The sequence below is a fragment of the Meles meles genome, chromosome 1 (genome assembly GCF_922984935.1).
Source record: "Meles meles chromosome 1, mMelMel3.1 paternal haplotype, whole genome shotgun sequence".
NCBI lineage: Eukaryota > Metazoa > Chordata > Mammalia > Carnivora > Mustelidae > Meles > Meles meles.
Genome location: NC_060066.1, coordinates 118,125,706 through 118,152,043, shown reverse-complemented (window position 1 = coordinate 118,152,043; position 26,338 = coordinate 118,125,706). Strand labels below are relative to the sequence as shown.

General features: G+C 41.2%; 2 protein-coding genes across 8 annotated transcripts in view; both read right to left on the bottom strand.

The window, feature by feature from the left end:
- Nucleotides 1-14,184, bottom strand: part of PTPN22 (protein tyrosine phosphatase non-receptor type 22) — a 57,929-nt gene extending 43,745 nt beyond the window's left edge. For 4 of the 7 annotated variants that reach the window (XR_006818257.1, XM_046004262.1, XM_046004281.1 and 1 more), the window contains exon 1: nt 12,373-14,183. Coding sequence is in view for 6 of the 7 variants with exons in the window: in XM_046004262.1 (XP_045860218.1) it covers nt 12,373-12,459 (87 nt within the window). In the remaining variant the exon portion in view is untranslated. Of the gene's footprint in view, nt 1-12,372 lie in introns of all 7 variants that reach the window. The other 3 variants (XM_046004291.1, XM_046004305.1, XM_046004315.1) reach the window with 1 other exon arrangement.
- A 5,841-nt stretch (nt 14,185-20,025) lies between these two features.
- BCL2L15 (BCL2 like 15) lies at nt 20,026-26,300 on the bottom strand. The gene is made up of 4 exons (XM_046004393.1): nt 25,980-26,300; nt 25,538-25,659; nt 22,768-22,992; nt 20,026-22,160 (listed from the first exon to the last, which is right to left on the bottom strand). The coding sequence occupies exons 1-4, from the start codon at nt 26,104-26,106 to the stop codon at nt 22,143-22,145; spliced, it is 492 nt and encodes a 163-aa protein (XP_045860349.1). The 5' UTR covers nt 26,107-26,300; the 3' UTR covers nt 20,026-22,142.
- Nucleotides 26,301-26,338: the final 38 nt, after the last annotated feature.

Sequence of the window (26,338 nt, the reverse complement as noted above, 5' to 3'; positions counted from 1 at the left end):
AATCATGCCAAATCAATCTAAATAAAAAATTGCTTTCCCTATCTCTCTCATGCCCAAGACAACTTCAATGAATCCCCCTTTCTACTGGGAAAGAGCCCAGGCTCTTTAGCCAAGTACTTGAGAATCTCCCCAGTTGGACCCTGAGCAAATTTTCCCATATTCCCCACAGCCCTACCATTGTAAGGTGTCTTAAGATTGACTTCCCAGGGGACATAATATGTGCCCCATAAATGTTTAATAAATGCAGGAATAAATAAATGCAGGAAATAGGAATAAGCAAATGACTTCAGATACCTAAAATTCTTTTTATAAATTTTTTAAAGATTTTTAAAAAATTTTTGAGTAAACTCTACACCCATTGTGGGGCTCGAACTCACAACCCCGAGACCAAGAGTTGCATGTTGCCCTGACTGAGCCATCCAGGTGCCCCAGGTATCAAAAATTCCTAACCTGGACCTAGGTTGTGGTTCTGAGGGATCCTAGCTCTCTGATTACATGCATTTCCCTGCAATGATCTCATTGTCTGCACATATCCTTGTTTAGCCAATTTAACAGGCTTGCTTTCAGTCTATGTGAACACTTAACCAGAAAAATATATTTAAGGATATTAGAAAAAAATGTATTTAAGATTATCTACTAAAACAAGAAATATTTTCTTTAAAAAAAAAAAAGATTGACTTCCAGTTTCTTTTAAGATTATACAAATTGAAGGGCACCTGGGCAACTCAGTCAGTTAAGCATTCAACTCCTGATTTCGGCTCTGGTCATGATCTCAGAGTCATGAGATCAAGCCCCGTGTCAGGCTCTGTGGGGAGCCTTCTTAAAATTTTCTCTCTCCCTCCTCTTCTGTTCCTCTTTACTCTGCATGTGCAAGCACCCTCTCTCTCTCTAAAAAGAAAAAAAAAGATTATACAAATTGATGTCACTACCCATTATATGTAGTATCATTACTTTAAGACAATGACTTTCCTTTTCTTTCTCATAAATGAAAATCTGGTACTGCTTTTGCATTTCTCAGCCAAGGTTATGATCTATTTTGTTCCAGGGGGTAAAATGATAAAGAGAAATAAGGAAATAGAGAAAGAACTTTCTTTGAGCGACTGGCAATAAGAAAAAATAAAAAAGGGGGGTGTTACCTATTGTTGCTTAGTTGCTATACTTCATAGTGTTTTCACATAATTAGGATGTGTGTCTATCTGTAGGAATTTACTTAAGGACATTTATAATTACATCATTTTAAAAACATGGGTGGGGCGCCTGGGTGGCTCAGTCATTAAACATCTGTCTTCAGCTTGGTTCATGATCCCAGGGTTCTGGGATTGAGCCCCGCATTGGGCTCCCACTCAGCAGGAGGCTTCTCCCTCACCCACTCCCCCTGCTTGTGTTCACTCTCTTGCTGTCTCTCTCTTTCTGTCAAATAAATAAATAAAATCTTTTTTAAAAAATGGGTGAGGAAGGGAGAGCCTAAAACCAAGGTACGATGACAGAGAGATTAACAAAGGTTGTAGAAAATAGAAATTTCTTCCAATAAATCATCCTAATCCATCGTTAGATTTCAAGATCAGCTCTGGATAACTTGGTGAAAAGCTAGAGTCATGAGATGTTTGTTAGCTGGGAGTTCTTAACACCAAGAATTCCAAATATCTAGAAGTTAATTAAATGGGCACTTTCCAAATAATACATAATCGCTAAATTATTATACCACCTCAGAGTATAGGAATGTAAGCCTTTTCCTACTATGGATGACAAATGGGACAGACAGCTAGTGCCTTCTTAGTTGCTGGACCACAAAGACCAGTGTGAGTTCTTCTAATGACCATTTTTTTCTGTTTCTAGAGGTAGATCAGACATAGGAGACCTATTACAAAGCAGGTGTGCGGTCCTTTCTTAAATTCTAGTTTCTGACTATGGTTTGAGTTGCTGTGGATTTTCAGGATTAGATTTAGGGGGAGAGATGCTGAACTGGTAACAATACAGTCTATTTTCATCACAAGAGGGATGCAAGTGGGCTAGTTTGAGAGTTTAACTAAGGATGTGCCACAGGCACATGGGAGATTATTAAAGAGTTCCACTCAAGTTACACTGATTTTTCAGCTGTCTCTGCTCTTATGAACCTTTGGAATGATCACTTTTATGTTGCCATTCATTCCAGGGCTGCTGAAAAGCTGTCAAGTCCCAGAACTGTTCCCCTTAGAAATCTCTAGAAAGGAGCCTGGTTCATACTCCTTGTTACACTGTTTCTACTTGTTTGTTTTGCTTTGCTTGCTTGTCCAATGCTTTCTGAGAATGCTATAGGCAAAAAGCACTCTTTGTAAGATACGCCTCTATTAATTTGGTAAAATATCACAGATAAAGATTGTGTGTGTGTGTGTGTGCTTGTGTGTGTGCGTGTGTGTGTGTGTGTGTGTGTGTGCGCACGCGCACATGTGCTTGTAAACCTGTGCTTGTTCAGCAGCCTCGACTGCCCCCTTCAACAATGGAACAGGATGGCTTTTTCTCCCTACTCCTTCCTCCTCCTGGGGCATCCTGCTGGATGACCAGGGTGATGTACTTTTAGCAAAACATCACATAGGAAATGCCTATGGAATTGTTCATTTGGGAAGTGGGAAAGGTTTTTGTTTTGTTTTGTTTCATTTTGTTTTTAGATATCTTACCATGAGTTCAGATCACTGTGAAGCCCTTTTTTAAAAATTCCCCTTCTGTCCCTACCAGACCTGCAGGCTCCAACACTCCAAGAGAGAACAAAACAGAGCAGAATTAGGACAGAATCATGGATATATCTCACAGAAAGGGAGGAGCTCTGAGACTAGACAGCAAAAATACCTAAAAGAGACATCAGAGCCATGGCAGTGAGTTGGGCGTTGAGGGGATAAGGATAGGTCAAAGGAGGAAGGTATTTCTCAGACAAGCTCAAGGTATGAGGATGCACGTTCACTAGAGGGGGCACGAATGAGAGAAATCAGAGGCAAAGTTGCTAAGTGAATAAGAAAGGGGGCCAGCATCCCTCCTGGGCCCCGATCAGTTGGAATGTGTGACAAACCAGATTCGGTGTATTCTTGATATGCTAATAATAGTACCTGCATTTGGTTTACGGTCTATACTATCCTTTTCCTTTCAAGGCAGGTCTGGCCATAAAAATATAAATCAGGACAGTCCTTAGCATGTTCTTCTCATTGACTAGTAAGTTAATTACTCATAAATGGATTAAGGTCACTCCTAAAAGAGGACAGAAAGAAAAAGAAAGCCCAAGACCGTAATATCTTTGCCTTGGAGAACTACATCATTGTACAGAAGACCCTGCATAAGTTACATTTAGGAGTGGGAGAAATCAAATTTGCCCCCCTCCCCAGCCCCGTGCTAGATGAGAGAGGGAGATCAGGTCAGGCTGTTTCTGGAGCTTCTTAAGGTAGTCCTTTAATGCCTACAACTACAAGTCAGTATGATCTGTTCCAGGCCTCCAGTCTGGCTCCAACTAGCCGGCCAAACAAATGAGAATTGGCTTTCAGTCCAATAGGCAGGTAAATGAGTAGGTGGGTAAGCAAGAGCCAAAATGCGGTGAGTAAACCAAGAAGTTCAACTTGTTAGATACTTACAATGTGAGGCGATGACAAGACATGTGTTTTGTTTTGTTTTGAAATCCTGTGAATAATTGAAAATGTGGGACTGGATGGTCCCTAGTTGAAAGGCTGGGGATGGAGTTGAGAGGAATTTGCTTTCAAAGGGATGTAATATATTTATCGTGGTGGTAGCAGCAAAAAAATTTCAACTTCATGTACACAAAAGTCAAGAAATCCTGATAAGTGTGTTCAAGTGATAGGCTCTATCGCATAAATGAGTCGTTTCAATTGCACGGATGTTTGTGCACTGGCTACGTAGGACTTACTGTGGTCATGACTGTCCTGTTAGTATTGTTACTGTAAATAAATAATAGAGCTAGGATCCTTCTAGATCTTCTCTGTGGAGCTAATAAAACATACCATGCCTTCTCTTGTCTGTCTTGATAAGTTTTCAGAAGTTGCTACACTACCGGTCTGACTTCTAGTGTATTATAACCCAACATTACCATGGCCTCCACGACTGGATACATTCTATTAGGGCTCATTGAATCCTCCATATTTAATAAATATGTCTTTGTAATTGTTAAGTGCAGTGTTTACTTTTTATATAAAAATACCTCATCCCAAAGAAACATAAAAGTCACCCTCCCCCCATTTCTCTTTTTGCTTTTTCTTGTTTAGATGGATTCAAGCAACACTAAGGGAAAATTTTAAATATAGATTTCTTAAATAAAAAAGTATGCATATTCATTGAAGAAATTTTAGAATACTGAGAAGCAAAACAAAATTATAAAAATTACCTAGGATCCCACACTACCCAGAGTTAATCATTCCTAATATTTTATATTATATGCCAATCCTTTATCTATGTGTGTAATAAAGATAGGATCATACTGCATATAGGGATTTGCAACTTGCTCTTCTTACTTATGAATTTCCGTTCTACATTTTTAGTGATGGCAGAGTATTCCATTCTGTAGGGTGTAACAAATTATTTAGTCTATTCTTTCATATTATTACACATTAAAGGTGCTTCAATCTTCCTAAACAATAGTTCCAAACAATATTATTATAGATAGCCAAAACCTCTTCAAATATCTTTCATTATTTTCTTCAGATAAATTCTTGGGAATGGTCAAAGAATTTGCCCACTATAAAGGTTTTTGATCTGTATTTTCATTTACATATATATTTATATATCAGAAATGGTATACAAATTTTGCCTCCGGAAATATTACAAAAGCAATGTATGAAACTGCATGTTTCTCTGAACTCTGACCAACATTAGGATTATAATATTTTAAGTATTAAGGCCATTTGGTAGCTTAAGTGTTGCTGTTGGTATTTTTGTTATTTATACTTCTATTTGCAGTTTCTTCACTCCAAAACATTTTTTAAAAGAAAGAAGATACACCATAATCAAATTACCCTAACTACATGAAGCCGTGTTCATATTTCTGTAATCCCATCCAGTCTTTGTTCAAATACATATAGCTCATGTATGCACATTTAGTGCAATTCTTGACATTTGCTAAGCTTTCACTTTTTATACACAATTCATACTTTTACACATGTTTTCTTTTAAAAAAATATTTTATTTCTTTATTTGACACAGAGAGAGAGAGAGGGAGGGAGAGAAAGACAGGAGGAGTGGCACACAGAGGGAGAATCAAGCTCCCTGCTCAGCAGGGAACCCAGCACAGGACTTGATCCCAGGACCCTGGGATCATGACCTGAGCTAAAAGCAGACGTTTAACCTACTGAGCCACCTAGGTGCCCCTTACACATGTTTTCTAAATGAAGACACTTCAACTGCCTCCAATGTAGAAAAGTGTATCGAAGAAGTTTTAAACAAAATTGACCAGCATGTAATATACCAGAACCAAGTCTTGGCCCATATTTCATACAATGACTGAAATGTACATGTCATAAAAACCACAATCAGTTGCAGTAATTGGCCAAAGGGAATACCTATTCCTCTGCAAACTGTAATCTATCTGATCAAGAATGCCCTAATGGGAGCAGACCGCCCTCCTTAGCCTTGAAGACAAGACGTCCAGCACTGTCACTGTGTCCCTAGTGCTGGCCAGGAAAGAGTAGCGGCCACCAGCCTGAGGTTTCAAACAGGGAGATGGTGACCATACCATTGCACTTGAGGCCACCGAAATCACTATGCTCATCAGGCAACTTTCTGGCTATAGTTAGTTTTTCTCCAAACTATTGAATAGTCATGCAAACTTCTATTCTGACTGATTTTTCTCCCTGAAAAATTAATAAATTGGCATTCTTGTTTCTGGTGAATTTCTCATGTGTTTGCCTAGTCCTGGTCAACTCGGAGCATACTGACAAAATTGAATTTTTAGACTAGCAAAACTAAGCCAAGACACTGGATTGTGGTGATTCAAAATAGTTAATACCATCCTAGGTGACCACGTGACCTTGTTCAGTGCATTCTGATCACAACACTACAGTAACTATAAAAATGATTAGAAAAACATCAGGACCTAGCTGCATGTAACAAAATGTATGGATTTTATAAGCATGATGTAGAGAGAAAGAAAGAAGACATTTAAAAAAACACACAACAAATACATAACATGATTGCATTACATAGAGTTCTAAAATAGGTAAAATTAATCTCTACCGTTCAGTGATAAATATAGGTCTTAAAGCTATGCAGAGAGAGAAAGAAAACAATTCACAGATAAAAATCATAACCATTTCAGGACAGCATTTACCTCTAATGTGGTGGGGTTTGGGGGTAGCTGTGATCCAGAAGGACACCCAAGGGATTTCCAAGCAATCTGAGCAATGCTTGTATGGGTACCTGCTTTATCCTAGTGCTAAATTGCATGTGTTTGTTTACTTTTTTTAAGATTTTATTTACTTCTTTGAGATACAGGGAACATGAGCACGAGCAGGGGGAGGGGCAGAGGGAAAGAGAGAAGCAGTCTCTCTGCTGAGCTGGGACCCCATTTGTGGGGTTTGATCTCAGGATCCTGGGATCATGACCTGAGCCAAATGAAGGCAAATGCTTAGCCAACCGAGACCATGCAGGGGCCCTGTCTGTATTTATTTATTTTTAAGTAGGCTCCATGTCCAGAGTGGAGCCCAAATTAGGGCTTGAACTCGCAACCCTAAGATCAAGACCTGAGCGAGATCAAGAGTCAGATTCTTCACCGACTGAGCCACCCAGGCGCCCCTCGTGTGTGTGTGTCTGTGTGTGTGTCTGTGTGTGTGTGTGTGTTTAAAGCACTTTTCTGTGTACATGTTATATTCTACAATTTCTTCAAGTTTAAAAGGTTCAAGCCAATGTATAAACTGGGGGCAATAGAGTCAGGGCTAAGAGCACAGGCTTAACGTTAGATAGCTCTATTTCAGATCCAAGTTCCACCCCTTAATGAACTGCATTAAGTTCATCAACCTTAGGCAAGTTGTCCCTCAGTGTCTAGGACTTGCCAGACACGTGCTAGGGGCTGCGGATACCAAGACAAGCACAACTAAATATGAGCCTTATCTTTGTGGTGCTTCAGACTGATAGGAGAGCAGATGTTAATCAAATAATCACACAAAGAGATGTAAAATTCAAACTGTGATAAATCCTATGGAAACCTTAATAATGCTGGGGGCAAAAAAAGAGATGTAAAAAGAAATGACAGACATGCCTGACCGAGAACGTGTAATAGGAGATTTGTTGGATTTGGGGGGTCAAAAAAGGCTTCCCTGAGGATATGCCCACCAAATTGAGATCTGAAGAAATACGAAGTATTAACTAGGTGAAAAGGAGTATGAGGGAATATTCAAGGAAAGGGAACAGCATGTGTGCAAAGGCCCTGTGACAGAAGCAACATGACAAGGACAAGAAGCTCAACATGCTGTGGGAAGTTGGAAAAGCCCTCGAGGGCTGGTCTGTGTAGGACTTTGTATTGTAAGGGATTCTTTGGGAAGTAAATGAGGCTGTGTTTGAGCATAGAGCGTGGAACACAGTTCCATGGGTCAGTTATTGTTGAAAGTAGATGAATAGACAACTTATAATGAGGAAATGCAGGTTGAAAATAACCATGGAGTATAGAGTTGTGGAATCCCTAGGTTGTACACCTGAAACTAATGTAACACTGTGCATCAGCTATACTTTGATTATAAAAAAAGAAAAGAATCAAAAAAAATTTTGAGGATTCAAAATCAAGTAAATAAAATCAACACAATGAAGTACTATTTTACACTAAATTGGGGACGGGGAGTAGGATGTTAGGATGCAGTATAGAGGTTAAGGGCTTTTTATGAGACCAGTTTCAAGTCCTGGCTTTGCCATTTCATGGCTTAAATGAAGATAATGCTTTCCTCTTGGGATTATTGTAGTGATTAAGATTATATATGGTAAACCACTTAATGCCTAACATATGGTAAGGAGTCCAAAAGATTTATTTTCTTGTATAGTTATTAAGACTAGCAAGGTGGTAGAAAAGATGATACATTCGGACTTTGCAAGTTAGAAAAGGTCTTTGAAAAGCACATTTGGCAACACTTAGCCCATTAGATGCTAAGACTCTTTGACCTGGTAATAATACTTTTGGGGATCTAGCCCAAGGATATAATTCAAAAGAAAAAGAAAACCACGTGGACAAGCACATTTATTGCATGTTATTAATAATCGTGAAAAATTAGAAATAATCTAAATGTCCAAGAAAAAAAAAATCAGATTACTTGGGTGTCTACCACACATCAGGCATTTTGTGTATTTATTCCATTTTTCTTGCAGCATTCTGCAATGTGAATATTTATTTATTCCCACTTTTTAATGACTTTGTTCAAGGTCATGGAGCTAATGATAGGCAGAACTTAAATCCAAACTCAGGTTTATATGACACCGAAGTCATTATAAATATAGACGGTAAAGCAAGACTACCTGAACTTAAATCTCTGTTCCACCACTTCCTAGCTCTCTAACCTTGAGCGAGTCAATTAACCTCTGTCTCAGTTTCTTCATCTATAAAATGTACAGTATCTTCTTCAATGGATTAAATGACTTGATACGTAAAGGTGTTTAGAACAGATTCTACAACAAATATGGAAGTATTAGCTATTATTATGAGCATTATTCTTTCATTATACATGCTTCATCAAAAGCCATAAATATAGATTTTAATTAATGATAATTTTGGTAAAATATTAAGTGAAAATATGAGACAAAATTATATCTATGCTGTCATTATAACAATGTAAAAGGCAGTATATAAATGGATAAGAACTAGAATTTCCACACCAAGTAGACTGTATTTGTTGGGATACTGGTCCTATGGTGAATTTATTTTCTTTTAACTTGCAATAATGTTTTATATAAATAACAACAATATGGGTTGCCTGGGTGGCTCAGTCGGTTAAGCGTAGGACTCTTGATTTCCACTGAGGTCATGATTTCAGGGTCATGAAATTGAGCCCCAAGTCAGGCTCTGTGCCGGGAGGAGAGTCTGCTTGAGATTCTCTCCCTCACTCTCTGCCCCACCTCCCCGCTTTCCCTGCCAAACCCTGGGCTCTCACCCTCTCTCTCTCTCTCTCTTAAAAATAAGAAGGAGAGAGAGAGAGAGAGAGAATGAAAGAAACTATACTAACTGAGAACTTATGCTCAGGCTAAACTCTTTGAGGAATTCCGTGTTACTGGCTGAAGCAAGACACTACTGCACAAGGATTCATTTCCCGGGCTCTGAAATGACAGATCCAGCTAAGCTTCACACATACAGCTGAACAGCGTCGTGAGCTTAGGCCAATTACTTAGCCTCTCAGAGCCTCAGTTTTCTCATCTGTGAGTCAGTGATCATAACGACAAGATCGGTTTTGTTTTTTTTAATGAGTATAAATAAGATAATGAATACAATCTCTCCTTGGCACTCCACCAATACTATCATGATTCAGTATTTACCAGTGTAATTAGCTGTTTAATGTCTGCCTGTCTATGGCATCCTCTGATGTCTTAGGAGATGAGCGCCACCAAAGCAAGGCATTGTATCTTGCAGCATCTAACACAATGCTTTGCACATAGTAAGTGCTTAGTAAACACGTGAATGAATGTGTGAAAAGCTTATAGTCGTGGCAGTTTCCACTCCGATAAGAGCCAAGTTTAGAGGAACTAAACTTCCACTAGTTTCGTGGCAGTTTCCGCTACAGAAAGGTGATTGAATTTAGTGTTGGCAAAGGAAAAGTCCTAAGCTCCATGGTATTGGCTTCAGCCGGCATACCAGTACCATGTGCTCTGTGCACAGATACACAGCCAAGGGGGTGGGGACAGGGACTGAAATCCAAGCCTCTACCTGGCGGGAGGCAGGGTACACAGATTGTCTCCCTGGAACCAGAGATGACTTTCTATAATTCCCGCAAAGTCCCTACCATTTAGGCTAGCAGTGGCCTCATGTCACAGAATTAGTGCTCCAACCTCAAAAACATCAAATCCTGGGAGAATACATTAAAGAGTTGAAGGTGGGATGGGGGACAGGACCCTATGGAAAGCCCTTCAAGTTAATGGCAGTATTGACCTGTCCAAGCAAGTAACCGATCCCTGTTCATCACCACCCAACTCCCCCAAAATGAATGTCTCTGGTATCTCAGCTGAACCTTTAGGTGGGGCTGAGGGCAAGACTCTGTTTTTCCGCTGGAGGACATGAGTCAGTGAACAGTGAGGTGCCACTTAATCACCACCCAAAAAAAAGGTCCTTAAAACCAAGAGCTAGAAAAGCAAGGAAGTGATTAATAGAAAAGTCAGGATAGTGATTATTCCCTGGGCAAGACGGGGCAAGACATGGTGGGGGTGGGGATGGGGATAGGAGTGGGGGTGAGGGACCCGCTGGAAAAGCGATATAGAGGGGTCTCCCTGAGTCCGAGAAAGTTCTAGTCCTTGACCTTGGAAGTGGTGGCTTCATAATTATACATGCTGTCTGTAATTTTCTAACAATGTATTATGTTTCGCAATTTTAGACAGCTGAAAAAAATATGAACTATACAGTGTTTTTAAGCAGGGGAAACTGACCAGGTTTGTATTATTAGAAGATCATTTGGGTATTGAATGGAAAATAATATTAGTCAAGTTGAGTTGGTATAAGGGCTTCTCTCACAACATATAATCACTCAGTCATAATATCCAATCACTCAGCTTTACAGAGTGTTTTCACAGCTACCCTCTGGGATCAGAATGTCAGGTCCATGAGCACAGAGGTGTTGTCTTGTTCGTGGCTGTATCCTCAGGCCTAGAACTAAACTTGGTACACAGGAGGGGCTCAATAAATATTCCTGAATGAATGAGCACATTTAACTATTACTGATAGTTAAATCGTCACAACAACATGTGAGGACCCGTAGGATGTGAATTATCATTCCCATTTTAGAAGTTAGGAAACAAAGACTTGGGGGAAATGAAGGAACACGTCAAAGAGTTGATAATTCGGTTGATGAGAGACTCATGATTTGATTTCAGGTTTTCTGCTTCAACTCTCTTGTTTTTCCCACTTCTTTGCATCTGAAGAGCCAAGGCCTCAAGTTTTTAGAGCCCTGAAACAGCAGCTGGAAGTATTCCAAAGAACATAATAGGTACTATCGGATATCCCATGTCCTCTGCTGTGCTAGGTTATAGGATGAATGAGGCCTACCCAGCTGCCAATGGGTCAGTCACCACAGTCCGGTCAGAAGAGATGCAGCATTTCCCTGGATGACCAGATCTAGTCAGCCCTACTCTCCTTGGCACTCGTGTTTGTCTCCACGCCCTTCACTTGTCTCTACTCCCAGCCATTCCACCCCTCCAAGCAAAAGAAGCTTAAGGAAACCCTGTTACTGCAAAAAAAAAACAGGTTCTCATTTTTCTTCTTAAGAAAATACACCAGAAAAATAAAAGAAGAAATAAAGAAATATGGCAGCCAGTAGTTTCGGGGCTCAGGAGCCCTTGTCATCCAAGTGGAATTCTATGGGGAGGCTAACACATAATGTTCCATGAAAAGTTAATCTTGGTTTCTTTCCTCTTAATATTAAAAGTAGTCATTTGAGGCATAAAACACAACTCAGATACCTAGGAACTCCAGATGTTCAATTAATGTTGAGTATTTATACACCTGGAATTATGTAGGCCTTCCGTAGGAATCCTAGTCCAACTCCAAGAACTAGCAAACACAATATTTAAAACAGTATTTTGGAGATAATACTTAAAACACACAAGCCACTTAGAAAAGCTGAAGTGTAGGGGGTGCCTGGGCGGCTCAGTCTGTTAAGTGTCTGCCTTCAGCTCGGTCATGATCCCAGAGTTCTGGGATCAAGCCCCGCATGGGGCTCCCTGTTCAGTGGGAAGCCTGCTTCTACCTCTCCCACTCCCCCTGCTTGTGTTCCTTCTCTTGCTGTCTCTCTCTCTCTCTCTGTAAATAAATGGGTGAAATCTTAAAAAAAAAAGAAAGTGAGTCTTTAAACAAAAACAAAAACAACAAAGAAAGAAAAGTTGCAATTTGGGACATCTCGTTGGCTCAGTGAGTTAAGTGTCTGCCTTTGGCTCAGGGTCCTGGGATTGAGTCCCATATTGGGCTCCCTGCTCAGCAGGAAGCCTTCTTCTCCCTCTGGCTGCTGCTCCCCCTCCCTCTCTCTCTCTGACAAATAAATAAATAAAAATCTTGAAAAAAAAAATCTTGTAGAAAAATTGGAGTTTTAGGTTGCCTTTCTCCCTTCTTGCCCTGCACACTCTGATATGCACGTTTTATCCCAAGAGCAATTTGGTCTAGGAGAGTTGGACCATCCTCATCAGCTAAACAGTCTGTGTAACTCCCCTGAGAGTGTCATACATAGGACTCACCAGAAATTCACCAGCAAACTCCTCTTTGTCAGTTTTCTTGGTTTGGGCCTCCTCCAGGAATTTGTGCAGAATTTCCCTTTGGTCCATGCTGCAGGACAAGAGAAACGGTCTGCCAGTGGGTGAAGTGAGGGCATGTCATATGTATGTCATGGCCGAGATACCACCAAGGAGCCAGGGCTGCCGCTGGAGCAGAGCATGTTGAAGGCTGTGGTTAACTGACTTCATCACAAGCCCTAGAGGAAATTAGTGCGCAACCAGCCTCTGTGGTCACACAACAAAGCCATCATCACTCCAGGGCCCTAGCGCCTTCCTTCTCAAGGAAGGAACCCGGTTACAACTCGAGTTGCAACAAACAAGAGGCTAACCAGAGCATCACACGTGGTCTGCTTAGCTCCGAGACTGTTCCACTCCATCCCTTTTAAGCAAGATTCACCTTTTTTCTTGTTTCCTAGAGAAAAGGCAGTGTGCCAGTTCTCACGAATGGGATCTGCCTCTCCCCATTTCTTCAGTGAACACAAGGGCCCTGTTGATACCTTCTGTTTCCTCACGTCCCAGATGAACTCAGCCAAGTTCAGCTAGGGCCAGAAAGCGAGGCAGACACTGTTTGGAGTTAAGACATCTTCTGTCTGTGCTACTCTCCCCAAAGTGTCTTGTCCATGTGATCAGTGGGAAATTTCTGTTCATCAGAGAAGGCATTTTTGTTCAGAAATTTTAAGTATGCCGTATAGACCTCAAACTCTCTTTTGGATGAACCAAAGCCAGCTGCTTCTGACAGCCTGTGTCTCTCTCAGGGCTGGGGAAGTGCCGAATTGCTTAAGGGAAGTATTGTTGATTTCAGGACTGAGCATTGATCTATGTGGGATCCAGGAGAACAGTGGCCCCCATGAGGAGCACCTGACCAGGAAGTTGGCACAATGTCTCCTTATGCAATGCTAGTTAACTGTAAGGAACAGAAAAAGAGTAAAATCACCCACCTTGCTGGCAACAGTGTAACTTTCAGGGCAGAAAGCATGAGCTGAGTCTAGAGAAGACATTCTACCCTCCCAACTGGCACCTTGGAAAAGGCCATCGCTTCAGGAAGCCACGCTGTGCATGTGGCATTTTGGCCCTGTTTGACAGGCGGGCTGTTCTAGAAAAAGCTTCCACATCTCAGCTTGAATAAATCCTCTCCTCAATGGGTACAAACCTACTTAAGACTGTCTCATACAGAGTGAGCGCTACCCAAAATCAGCATATCGTCTTTGCCTGAGGACAGAAGTTCCATAAATAATTGTTAACAAAATTAACAATTTTGTTTTGTTTTGAAATAATCCTGAAGAAAACTGGGAAATGTGCCATGAGAGCTTCCTCTATTTAAGATATTAGCAATCCTTTCTGTTTTGCATTATTTAGACTCCCTTCAGGAAATCATGACTCCAAGCACTGTGAAGTCGCCTCCACTTTATTGAGCCCCACAATAGGAAAGGACTGGTGTCGGAGGGATCCTGCTTATAGGCAGGTGAAGCCAATAAAGAATTGCAATCCTGAGCCACATAATAAATTAAAATGAAGCATAGTTCTCCAACAATACTTGTTGAGAGTGGGACAATATTTCTCCAATTAGCATTAAAGGGGAATTTTTTTGCACTAACAAATGCGATGTTTAATCTGGTTATTTTAAGACATATAAAATATGGCACAAAATCTAAGCACAAAGCACAAAATCTAAAGTTCACAATAACTAAAACCCTTTAAAACTATGTTATGAGGTTTGATGAAGACTAAGTGATGCAGAAAAAGCTCAATTGTGTAAGGACTGGGATCAAGGGTACTTTTTAAAAAAATTATTTATTTGATAGACAGAGATCACAAGTAGGCAGAGAGGCAGGCAGAGAGAGAGAGGATGAAGCAGGCTCCCTGCCGAGCAGAGAACCCAATGTGAGGCTCAATCCCAGGATCCCCTGAGCCGAAGGCAGAGGCTTTAACCCACTGAGCCACCCAGGAACCCCTTTTACTTTTTAAAAGTCTTTTAAAATTCTTATGCCATTTTTAATTACAAAAAAGATACAAAAATCCAACAATTGGCTTAGCAAATTTATTGAGTGCCCACTAAATGCTAAACTAAGCACTATAGTAGGACTGGGGAGGCAGTAGTGAACAAGCCAGAATGTAGTAAAAAGAACCCTTAACCACTTAATAAAGCATCTCAGGACTAAGACACAGATGTAATAACTAATTAAAATAGAAACATTCCAAAGTAACTTGCTCCTTTGCAGAGCACCAAAGCATAATCCGAAAAAGAAAATGATTTTCCGTATTTTAACGAGAGAGTTTCATAATCTCTCTGTCCCCTTAGAATGTAATCACTTCCAACCAAACCAGAAATTTACTAATTAATAAACAAAAAGAGACCTAATCAAATAAGACGTAGCATTCTTTTTCTCAACTCATATTTCAGAATAGTCTCTAACTTCAGTCTCTTCTTGGGGAGAGCTAAGATAGAGACAGATAAGAGGTGAGGAGAAACTCACTGAGATGCCTTCTGTAGTCCTTTTACCCCAAATATAAGAATCTAAAAATAGTGTCTTAGCAGAACTGCAGGGTTGTTTTTTTTTTTAAAGCAAACAGCAATTCTTAGGAGTCTGTTCCACTCTAAAACCAAAAGAGACAGAAACATGGTGAAATAACCAAACCTCAAAAACCCACTTAGCTGAAAGACCATTTCCTGAGTAGACCACTCAAGTGAGCAAAAAACAAAACTGAAGGAGAAAACAAAAAAACTTCAGTTTTATTTTTAACAAATCTAAGCTGCTACTTAATCGTTCACACTTCCTTCTACAGATACTCACAGGTGTCTACAGACAATAGGGGCATCATGCTTTTTGATAAAGATTCTGATGACTCATTTATATCTTGCGGGAAGATCAAGAGCTGGGGGAGGGGAGGAATATCTTACACAGCAAAGACTGGCAAGTACCTAAAAGAATTTGCAAATTTGTGATGAAACATTTAAACCAGTCTGGTGTAAACCCTGAGTGAATGCAACAATTCCATGCAGTAAAAGACCCACACAAGCTCTCTGTCAGAACCCTCACGGGTGAGTTCTAGTGGAAAGTAAAAGTGAATGAGCACCTGAAGAAGACCGAGGAAGGAACGCCTCACTGCTGCCCCTTGTGGCTCTGTGGAGTGCTCAGGAGGAAGAAGACAGCAGGGAGGAGGGCCTGTTACACAGTCACCTGCACCAGCAAGAGGGAAGTGCGCCAGTGTAAAGGGAAACATCATTGTCACAGAGGTTGGAATTAGATGACAAAAAACAAAACAAAACAAAACAAACAAACTCCAAAAACTTGAACTGGAGAGACTATCAGGGGAGATTATTAGGGCAATGATTATTAGCTAATGGGAAATACACTCAGGTATCTCAGCACATCCTTCTCTCCCTCTGTGGAGCCTGTCCTACCCTAGGGAAGCCACTTACCAATCTTCGCTTCCTCTTCACTATGCCTGCCTTTCTCTGCCTCGCAGGGTCATTGGTTTGTTATGGGCTCTGTGTATTATCTGTGAGACACTGGGTTCTTTGTGAGCATGCCTTGGGTCACCAAGGCCTGCCTGTCCTTTCTCCTCAACGTCTTGTAGAGTCAAGCAGTCTTTTCCATTCCCATGTGGACCTCCGGGCCCTTTTGCACATGTGGACTGCTGCAGCAATCGCGGCAATCTCAATGCACTCTCACCTATATTCCATGCTTGCATCTCCTAGAACCAAGGCTGGATAAATGTTATTAAAACTCCACTTTAGGGACGCCTGGGTGGCTCAGTGAGTTAAAGCCTCTGCCTTCGGCTCAGGTCATGATCCCAGGATCCTGGGATTGAGCCCCACATCGTGGCTCTCTGCTCAGCAGGAAGCCTGCTTCCCCCTCTCTCTGCCTGCCTCTCTGCCTACTTGTGATCTCTGTCTGTCAAATAAATAAATAAAATCTTTTTAAAAAAAAGTTTAAAAAATAAATAAATAAAACTCCACCTTAATGCTCAAAGACCCGAAGTAGTTACCCATGGTCTAGAGGAACGCATCCAGATTCTTCCACTTGCCACCAAGCCCCTCCCTGTGTGTCCCCACCCAAACTACCTAGCCACATCCCCCACAGGCCTTGCTCAGGCTACTGCCACCTCTTGTGCTACTTCTCGCCTTCCCTCTAATTTTCGTCAAGACGAAAGTAAAGCTGTAAATCCTGGTTACTCTTTTCTTCAACAATTCTGCCCCTGCCGCCATCTCACCAACAAACTTCTCTCAGGAAGCCTCGTCTCGGAATTACGTCTTTATATTCAGCCATAGCAGTTTTCTTCATTTCTTCACGTGTTCCTTGTCTCCCATAAGTTTATTTAGGAGAGTTAATTTTTTAAAAAACCACATAAACAGCCCGCTGGTGTTTTAAGTTTATCAAAGGCGATGCTAGTGTCCTCTATATGCATCTGTGTAACCCTCAGTGCTTAACCCTGGTCTTAAACACACATGAAATAAGCCTATGGTGATCAAGGACGCTACAGAATGTGGTTGGCGTTGGTAAGACACCCACCCGACTTGCTTATTCACTGCAACAATGACTCCAGGTCTCCTGCCCGGCACTTTCACTTTGCCAGGAGCAGATGGGCCTTCCCTACAGGGACATCAGGAACCTGGCATATAACAGACAGCACTTGCCTCAGGGCTGCTGCCCAGCAGCGGGGGCCATTGTTATGGAAGGAATGGGGCCGCCATCACTGAGGCAAGAGTTCAGTCCTGCAGGGCTGCCACGGCTGGGGAAAAAATGACCTCCTTCCTCTCCACAAGAGATCCAGTTCCCCTTCTGTAAAAGGACATGGGTGAGGCTTACACAAGAAGCTTGTTGCTTTGCTTTGTGTTTTTACCTCACCCACAGCAGGAAAATCCCCTCCCCAGCTTCTAGTCCTGATAGCTTCTGGTCACTACGGGATTCCGAGACCTCATTAAGCTCTTCAGTTCACCTGCTGTGAACTTAGTCCCCACATTCCACAGGAAATCATGCTCTGCCTTTGGTTTCAGAAACACAATCCTCAGAGGGCAAAAGTCCACTGATGATTTCCAATTGATGGAATTTACCTTTTTTTTTTTTTTTTAAACTCTTGGGCTTGACACCTTGTTCAAAATCTAATCAAACTTGAAGTTTATCTTTCGTTTGATTGTTTATTGAGTCTGTTTATTCATTTAATGAATACTTATGAGATCTATATACATGGAAGAGAATGGGGACAAGGGGCGCTACAGATGTGTACAACAAATTGTCTTCATTCAAGGCTCTTTTATACTTTAAGGAGGCTAAGTACACAAATAACTGTAACTTAAGGCCATATGTGGTAAGGCCATAAATGTTATGCTAACAAATTTTGAGGAGGCAAAGATCTTGTGTTCGGGTTATCTGGATAGCCTTCATAGAGGAAGCAGCACTTGAGTTAGGCCTTGAATATGTCAAAGAGCCTGAGAAGAAGCAATATGAAAGAGAGAAAGAACAGTAGGAGCTGGGTGGCTTATTGAGTGGCTCGGTCTGATGGGAGCCTTGGTTCTGTAGAGTCCTGACTGACAAGGCTAGAAAGGGCAGTTGGAGACAGACCCTGAGGGAATTTGAATACCAGGTTTGAAAAGTCAGGCTTGGGCGCCTGGGTGGCTCAGTGGATCAAGCCGCTGCCTTCGGCTCAGGTCATGATCTCAGGGTCCTGGGATCGAGCCCCGCATCGGGCTCTCTGCTCCGCAGGGAGCCTGCTTCCTCCTCTCTTTCTGCCTGCCTCTCTGCCTACTTGTGATCTCTCTGTCAAATAAATAAATAAAATCTTTAAAAAAAAAAAAAGAAAAGTCAGGCTTTATTTGATGGGCAGTGGAAAACTGGTGAAGGTTTTGTTTGTTTGTTTTAGTAACAACTTTATAAGGTACTACTGACATATAATAAACTGTACATTTCAAAGTGTGTGGTTTGATAAGTTTGAAATATGTACACAGCCATGAAACCAACACCACAATCAGGATAAGGAATATATCCAATCACCTTCAAAATTTCCACTGGAAAATCTTAAGAAAACAGCAGTCAAAGCAATGTTTCTCAATATCTTTTTTTAAAGAAATGGTCCCTTCTGATAAATTTTTTGGAAGTCTCATCACTTCCTTCAGTAGTATATAAATTTTCAAAATGAATTATGTCATATCTAAAAATGGATCAAAAGAAGAGACAAGGAAACCATAGCTTTGATGAATCCGGTGGCAGTATATAGGACAGACCGGTGTGGGGCAAACCTGGAACAGAATGATCAATTAACAGCCTGACTAAGAGTCTTCACAATAAACACTTGTGAGAGAATTAGGACAAAAAGAAAGAGTAAGTCAGGAAAACTAATTGTGTGTGTAAGACTGGAAAGAGGGAACAGGGAAAAATGACTAAGCTTTCAAGCTGGCTGGATGGATGTCTGGGAAAGTATAGGGGATAAGAAAGGTACATAGGCATGAAGAATTAGAGCTTGTGGATGTGGATTTCAGAAGAAGGGAAATAAGTCAGATATGGGAATCACCCACATTGAGGCGAGAGGTAAAGCCAGAAGGCTGGCTTGCCTTTGTGAGAGACAGTGTCAGTGGAGAGAAAAAAGTCAAGGAAGAATTTTATGAGCTCCAAATCACAGCAGCCCCAAATTGTTAATGGTGCAGTTCTCAAAATAGTCCAGAAACTGGGCTAAGCCCTTTCCATAGTGTATCATTTCATTTATCCCTCACCACAATCCTATGAATTAGTAACCAAATCATTTCTCTTTTAGAATGTGGAAACTAAGGCACATGATTGGTCTATGGTGAAACTAAATTGTTAAAGTCAGACAGTCTGAAGGTGTCCGGAATCTCTGGGCTACGTGTTTTCTTTCTGCCACCCCACCACTTCAGCCCTCCTAAGAGAGGGTGATTTTCCTATTCACTCGGTATAATCTCCAGGGGCACGATACCCTTAATCTCAAGATACTTGGAGCCAGATTCATATTCTGACATTTCATTGGCAGTATAGCATAAAACAGCGAGCTGCTATAGCCAAGTGGGAAAAGAAAAGACAAAGAGGAGGCTGCTGGCCTCTGACGTTGGTCATTTACTTTGTCAGCTTATTGAGATATAACAGACATATAACTTGTATAAATTTAAGCATACAATGTAATGATTTGCTCTATGTATGTATTTCGAAGTGATTGCCACAACAAGGTTGGTTAACACATCTATCACCTCGCCTAGCTGAACAATTTGTTTTGGGGCATCTGGCTGGCTCTGTCAGTGGAACTTGTGCCTCTCGATCTTGGGATTGTGAGTTTGAGCCCCTTGTTGGGTGTAGACATTACTTATAAAAAATACATAAATAAAAAAATAATGTGGGGTGTGTGTGCGTGTGTGTGTGTGTGTGTGTGTGTGTGTGGTGAGAACTTTAAAAATCTACTTTTTTAGCAACTTTTCAACATATGATATTGTTAATTACAGTCACCATGCTGTGTATCACACCCCTAGACCTTCTTCATCTTATAACTGGAAGGTTATATATCTTTTGCCCTCCTTCACCTATTTCTCCTACCTCCCAACCCCTGCCCCCGACAACCACCAATCTGTTGTTTCTCTATCATTCAACTGAGATTGCATTTACTGAGAATTAATTCAAATACATAGACACAATTTTATTTCATGAACAAAACAGCATTGGTCAAAGTGAAAATAGTGATTTCACCCAAGAAGTAAAATACCACAAAACCTACCATGTTGAATTTACTGTAATGTAAGGGACAAAGGAATACACTGAGTGTCTAAACTTGGTAGCAAAAAAAAAAAAAAAAAGCTAATTTCTACTTAAGAGAAACATGAAATCTCATTTGGGATTACTAACTTATTGTGATTTTCCCATGAAGAGAGGAAATAGCATAACTTGAAAAAGTCAAAATATAGTAGCAGCGCTACATATTTATTTCTATGCATTTAGGGGAAACAGATAGCTGGTTACTGGAGGGAGGGGATGTGGTTACACTTGAACCAAACTGTAACCAAACCATTAATGTCTCTCTTTAAAAATAGATACAGCAATGCTTTTCTTCTTGACAATCCACTAAGTCGTCTAGTCTTGGGGTTTATGAATGTAAGAGTCTCTATGTGATGATTACCTACTAATCTATGAGATTATGAAGGATTCTTACAAGACACACTTGTAGATACCACAGGCTTCACTTCCAGTCACTTAAGGTAGGGGCTGGAGAAATGTAGACCCTCTACTGACTGACTACTCAGGGGTCCCGGAGCTTTCCGATTTGTCAAAGAGCTCAAGAAAGTGTGGACTATGCAGGAACTGACAAACACTCTTAGATTAAATTCTTAAAAAAAAAAAAGATTTGTCCTGCGTACCATTGTGTTTGGCACGAATGATCAGGATTGCAATAGAATTTAAATTCTTTGAAGAGAAATGTTCATTTAGCTTTTAGCTTTAAAGCAGGGGTCTACATGCCTTTCTGTAAGGGCCAAATAGTAAATACATTTAACAGGCCATTAGGGATCTGCTGCAATTCCTCAGTTGTGCCGCTGAAGTGCTAATAGAGGCATGGGCAACACGGAAACAAGTAAGTGCAGCTTCTTGCTGATAAACCTGTGAACACAAAAAGCAGCAGGCAGGATTTGGCCACCCCTGTTCTAACGTGAGTGTGCTCAAGTCCTATATGGACATAAGAATCCCCTATGGAACTGGCTAAAAGGCTTGGCTCCTAGGCCCCAGCCTCCCCCTACAGAAACAGAATCTCTAGGGATGGGGCCTGGAAATCAGCAATTCATAAGGTCCACAAGTGATATGTAAAGCACTTTTTGGTTTGAAAAACACTGTGGTATGCAGCTAGTTTCATCTAGGCTGGGATGGCCCCACTGTCCTAGATGTGGGCCAGCACTTCCTGCATCCTGTGGCAGTAAAAAGGCACTGTTTTATCTTCTGTTGGCTTTTCTCTTAGAAGGGCAGATGAAGAAACTGCTTTTTTTTTTTTTTTTTTTTTTGCTTTCAACCTAAAATGCATAAAATAATTCTGCTTTGGTGAAATTAACACAAAACTAAGGATAGAAATTTAAAAGAAAATCCTCAACTTAAAATAACAAGATTTCAACACAAATCTCCCTTGAAGTCATTTAGACTGCAAAATAAATAGACAAGATCCTTACCAAAGGACAGGGCTCAATCTGAACAAATAGTTTACCGTGTGTTCCCTTTCCCAAAATATGTCCAGCAGAGGCCTGCTCTGTTGCCTTGAAATTTTTCCTAACAAACCATTACTTTGGATCTGGAGGTCTTGGCTTAAATGGAACCTCCTCCAAATTCACGTAAAGACAGAAAATACAAAATCTCTGTAGACCTCCAAGGGCTGCTCCCAACTTTAGCAATTGGTGGAAAATAAATTATTCAGCTAAGTCCAGTTGTGTCCAAAGGAAAGCAGTTTTGGATTTGGTTGTCTGTTTTGTTCTTTAAAGATTTAAAAAAAATTTTTATTTGACAGAGAGAGAGAGCAAGATAGCACAAGCAGGGGGAGTGGGAATAGGGATGCAGGGAGCCTGATGCAGGGCTTGATCCCAGGGTCCTGGGATCATGACCTGAGCTGAAGGCAGACGTTTTACAACTGAGCCGAAGGCAGACGTTTTACAACTGAGCCACCCAGGTGCCCCTGGTTGTCTGTTTTAATGGCCAGCAATCAATCCCTCGATCAAAGTGGCAGTGATGTTGAAGCTAGGAAACAGCGCCACCGCTTCGTAGTCAGCTCTCCAGGTTCTCCTAGGAAGGACAGGGAATAGCCTACAGTCAAAGGAATCATCTTTGTAAAGGGAGCGTCCTAAAGAAAGCACAAATAATCTGCAGACACTCCAGGGGGTGCAGCTCTTACTGAGGCCTCTGCTGCTGCTGGAAATGAAGAGGAATGCTCAGCGAGAGCAGATGTTCTAATGATTACTAAGACATGGGCTTAGAATGCCTCCTATAGTTAGCGCAGCAGCAGATAGCACTGTTTGTTGTGAGATGACAGGGGGCATGATTCTGAATTTCTGAAGCGGGGCAGAGGCTAGTAATCTATCACCAGTATACTTAACAGGCCGTTATATATAGGAAGAGGGATTTAGCTCTACACTGTTAGGAGTCAACTAAAATTTTAGGCAAAATATCTCAGGAGTCCAACACCTAGAGGCCTGAGCTTCTGACTGTTCCCCTTCCCATGGGGAAAAACAAAGCAAAACAAAACAACAAACTGCCATTTTCAGCAAAGTAGGGAGAACTGTTCTTCTACTTGGTTTCCAACTTATAGAAAGAATCAGGCATTGGGAGTCCTGGGTATTAGTATAAAAACAGTGTAAATGCCTATCAAAGCCAGGGGCCCCAACATACTTACCCAACCTCCCTGGCTCTGGACAAACTCTTGGATGGCATTGTTCCCATTGATCATGCTTGTCATGGAGACAACCACCTGTCTTCCCATTTCGGGAGCGATGCGGGCCACGTATTCAAGAAGCTTCACTGACACTGCCAGAAAGGCTCTCTCATAAACTAGGCTGGAATCCTGAGCACACCAAGCCTGACTAAGACTTTTGACTGTGTCCTGAAGTGCAGCTCCTGCCTGGAGAGAGACACGGGATATCAGTGAAGTGTTGATATAAAGGTACAGGAGACTGCAGGGGCAGGCGTCCAGTAGAGCAAGAGTTTCCTAGAGAATGGCAAGTGTATTGTATCTGATTGTATCTGGGGTAATCTTAAGGAGTGTTATTTTGTTATTTATTGTAACATGTACAGAGAAAACATAAGTAGCCCATCAAACCCATGATTTCAGATATTATTACTTGCGATGAGCAAAAATGGCTGAAAGTAAAAAGTGATTTGGAAGAAAAATATTAAGTACACAAAAGTACAGCTGGTCGAGTTATAGAGGTATTACTTGAATGACTGAAGTCTGTGAAATTCTAAAGTAAAAAAAAAAAAAAATTGTTTTTCCTCCTTCTCGTTCCTTCCCCTCAGAACTGATCCAAAAGTCATTAGGTGGGGCCAAGCAATATCTACTGTGGTATAGTGTAGGGGGACCCTTGGTAGTTAGAGCAGTTGTCAGAACCCAAAAAAGCTGCAGAGGGCATCCACATATGTACCCAGATCTTGGTTTCCAAATATCATTCTCCATTTAAAGATACCAGAGCTCCCTGAAAAAAGGCTGATTGCAGGCTGGGGCTTGGAAAATACAAGAGAGCTGTCAGAAATTAAGGAAGTACTCACAGAATGACAGGGATGTACTAAAAAGACACAGTCCAGATGGTGAGGACACCCACTGGTCAAAGCTAGGACAATTTCAGCATCCAAATAATAATGATAGTAACAGGTTATAACCCTTGAATAACACAGGAATTCATGAGTCCATGTTGATATAAAAAATAAATGAATAGATTAAAATGTTGATGAGATAGGAGATATTTACATAGTTTCAAAGTACCTCCACAACAGCTACAGTGGAGAAGCCTTGCAGACACCATCCTAAGTGACTGAAGTTAACATCAGTAATGGGACAAATTAAAATTTGTGCCACTTAACAGGTGCAATGAGAAGAACACTGCAACCCTTCTGTGACCTTCCTACCAAACGTACATACCCTGAATCCACTCAAGAGGAAACATGAAACAAATCCAAGTTTAAGGGACATTCTACAAAATGACTGACCCATAATCTTCAAGCACCAAGATCATGAAAAATCAAGGAAAGACTGAGGAACAATTCCAAACTGAAGGGGACTGAAGAGACAGGACAACTAAATGCAGGATCTGACTCTGGCCTAAATCTTTTTGTTGTATGTGACATCACTGGGACAACTGGCCAAACTTGAATGGGATCTGAGGACAAGACAATAACGTGTCAGTGCTGATTTCCTGGTTTTGATGTAGTTATATAAAAAAAATGGCCTTATTTGAAGGAAATGTGAAAGTATTAGGGGATGATGGAACATTTCATCAACTACCTACTCTCAGATGATTCAAGAGGGAAATTCTTTGTACAACTAATTATGTGCAACTTTCCTATGAATTTGGAAGTTCCAAAAAAAATTTTTTTTTAATTAAAAAACAAAAGTAAATTCAGCTCTCAGCTACCTAGGACAGTTTCAGGACAAGCAATTAGGAGTAATAAGTCCAGTTCTGCCTAAATGGGCGCACCATCCAAGCTATATTTCATAAGAAGAATAAAGCATAATGGTAAAGAGTGTGGTTGTGGAATCAGTCTGGGTTAAAATCCTAACTTCAACACTCACTCAGTAACCTAATTTCTTGTTTCCCTCTTCCTCAGTTTCCTTATCTGCTTAAATGGATAGCGAGTCAGGAAAACATGTATGGAGGGTCTCCCCTCCATAAACATGTATGGAAACATGTATGGAGGTACTATGCTGGGTTGTGTGAAGACTGCAGTGAACAAAGAGGTCAGATTTTGGCTCTCACGGCATTCCACAAACAGGAGGGGAGGTTGCACTGCGAGTTTCAGTTCCTATAATACCCCAGGGAGTGGTGGAAGGTTTAAATGAGGTGGTAAGTGCAAAGCATTTGGAATACTGTCTGACACCTGTTAAGTTTGTATTACCTGCCATTATTGATAACAATCAGCAACATCTTCTAGACTGTTGCCTGTGGTCTTTACATCTAATGCAGCATCCAAGTGCCACTGCTAGTAATCAGCATTCTGGTGAAAAGCCAATATGCCCTAGGTGGCTGCTGTCAGTACTCATTACAACTTACTTGAGGACTGCCTGTCTTTCTAGTATATTTCATTGCTGGACCTTGGGTTGGGGGGAGAGAAGACACCCACTCCCAGCCAAATAAATATTAAACAGGTGCATAAAAGAATAAAGTGCTTTACCAAGAACAAAGTGCTACATATGTGCTCCGTGTCACATAAGCACAGCTCTGCTGAAAAACAAATGGGAACAATCTGAAGGTTGACCAGCCCTTTCTAGAAGATTTCCTCTCAATACCACTTAGGCCTTTGATTAACTCCTAAAGAACTAGCAACTGGAGAATTCCTGCTGTGTCTCCTTGGATGAACATAAGCCCCCAAATCTTTTGTAGGACATTTCTAGTTATAGTCATACAAGACTGGTAAGAAAGGAGCATCTGGAACAGAAATGGCAGCAACTTTACCCGTCCACGACTGGTTTCTTCAATGACATTTTTGACAGAAGCTTCCAATTCTCCATTGAACTGGTCACCCAACATCCGAAGGCGGCCAGCAATGATGGCCACGTCAAAAGAGCAAGGCTCTCCTAAGGTGGAGGAACACATTCACATGCGTTATACAACTCGAAGGGACAGTCAGTCCCAGGAATCCGGGCATTGGAGGACGCTCTCTAGACTTTCAAACAGTTGTGGCATCGATCTCTCCCTAGAGTACCTTCAATATCCTTTCAACCCCATAGTCAGAAAATCTCCCTTCACTGAGAATATCTTTCCCTTCCATGGAAACTGCTGATTTTCAGGTATTGTTGAAAGCTTAGTTCGCCTTTTGAAACTTAGAAGGCAATAAGAAAGCATACTCAGACACTCTTATTGACCTGCAATCAGCACCTCAGGCCAGGAGCCTTACCTGAATCTGGTTCGTCTCCACAACATAGGTCCCGGTTAGCAACCTGCATTGGGGTGTCTAAGAAGTCTGTGAGTAAAGTGTTCAAGATGCATTCTGTTTGCTCCTCAAAAGTTCGGGGCTTCTTCATTTTAGATGTTTGCTGCTGAGTTTTTGCTTTTCCACAAAACAAGCAGGTTTCAGCTCAGCAGGAAGTAAGAACTGCTGGTAAACTAGAAGCATCGACCTCTGTTCTTTGTAAAGTCTCCTAATGGGACATGTAGTCCTGGAGCGTGTCCTACCACTTTTTTTTTCAAAACTAGCTGTCAGAAACATGGGACTTCTCTGAAGAGCTCACCTACACAAACTGGGGAGACTTTTTG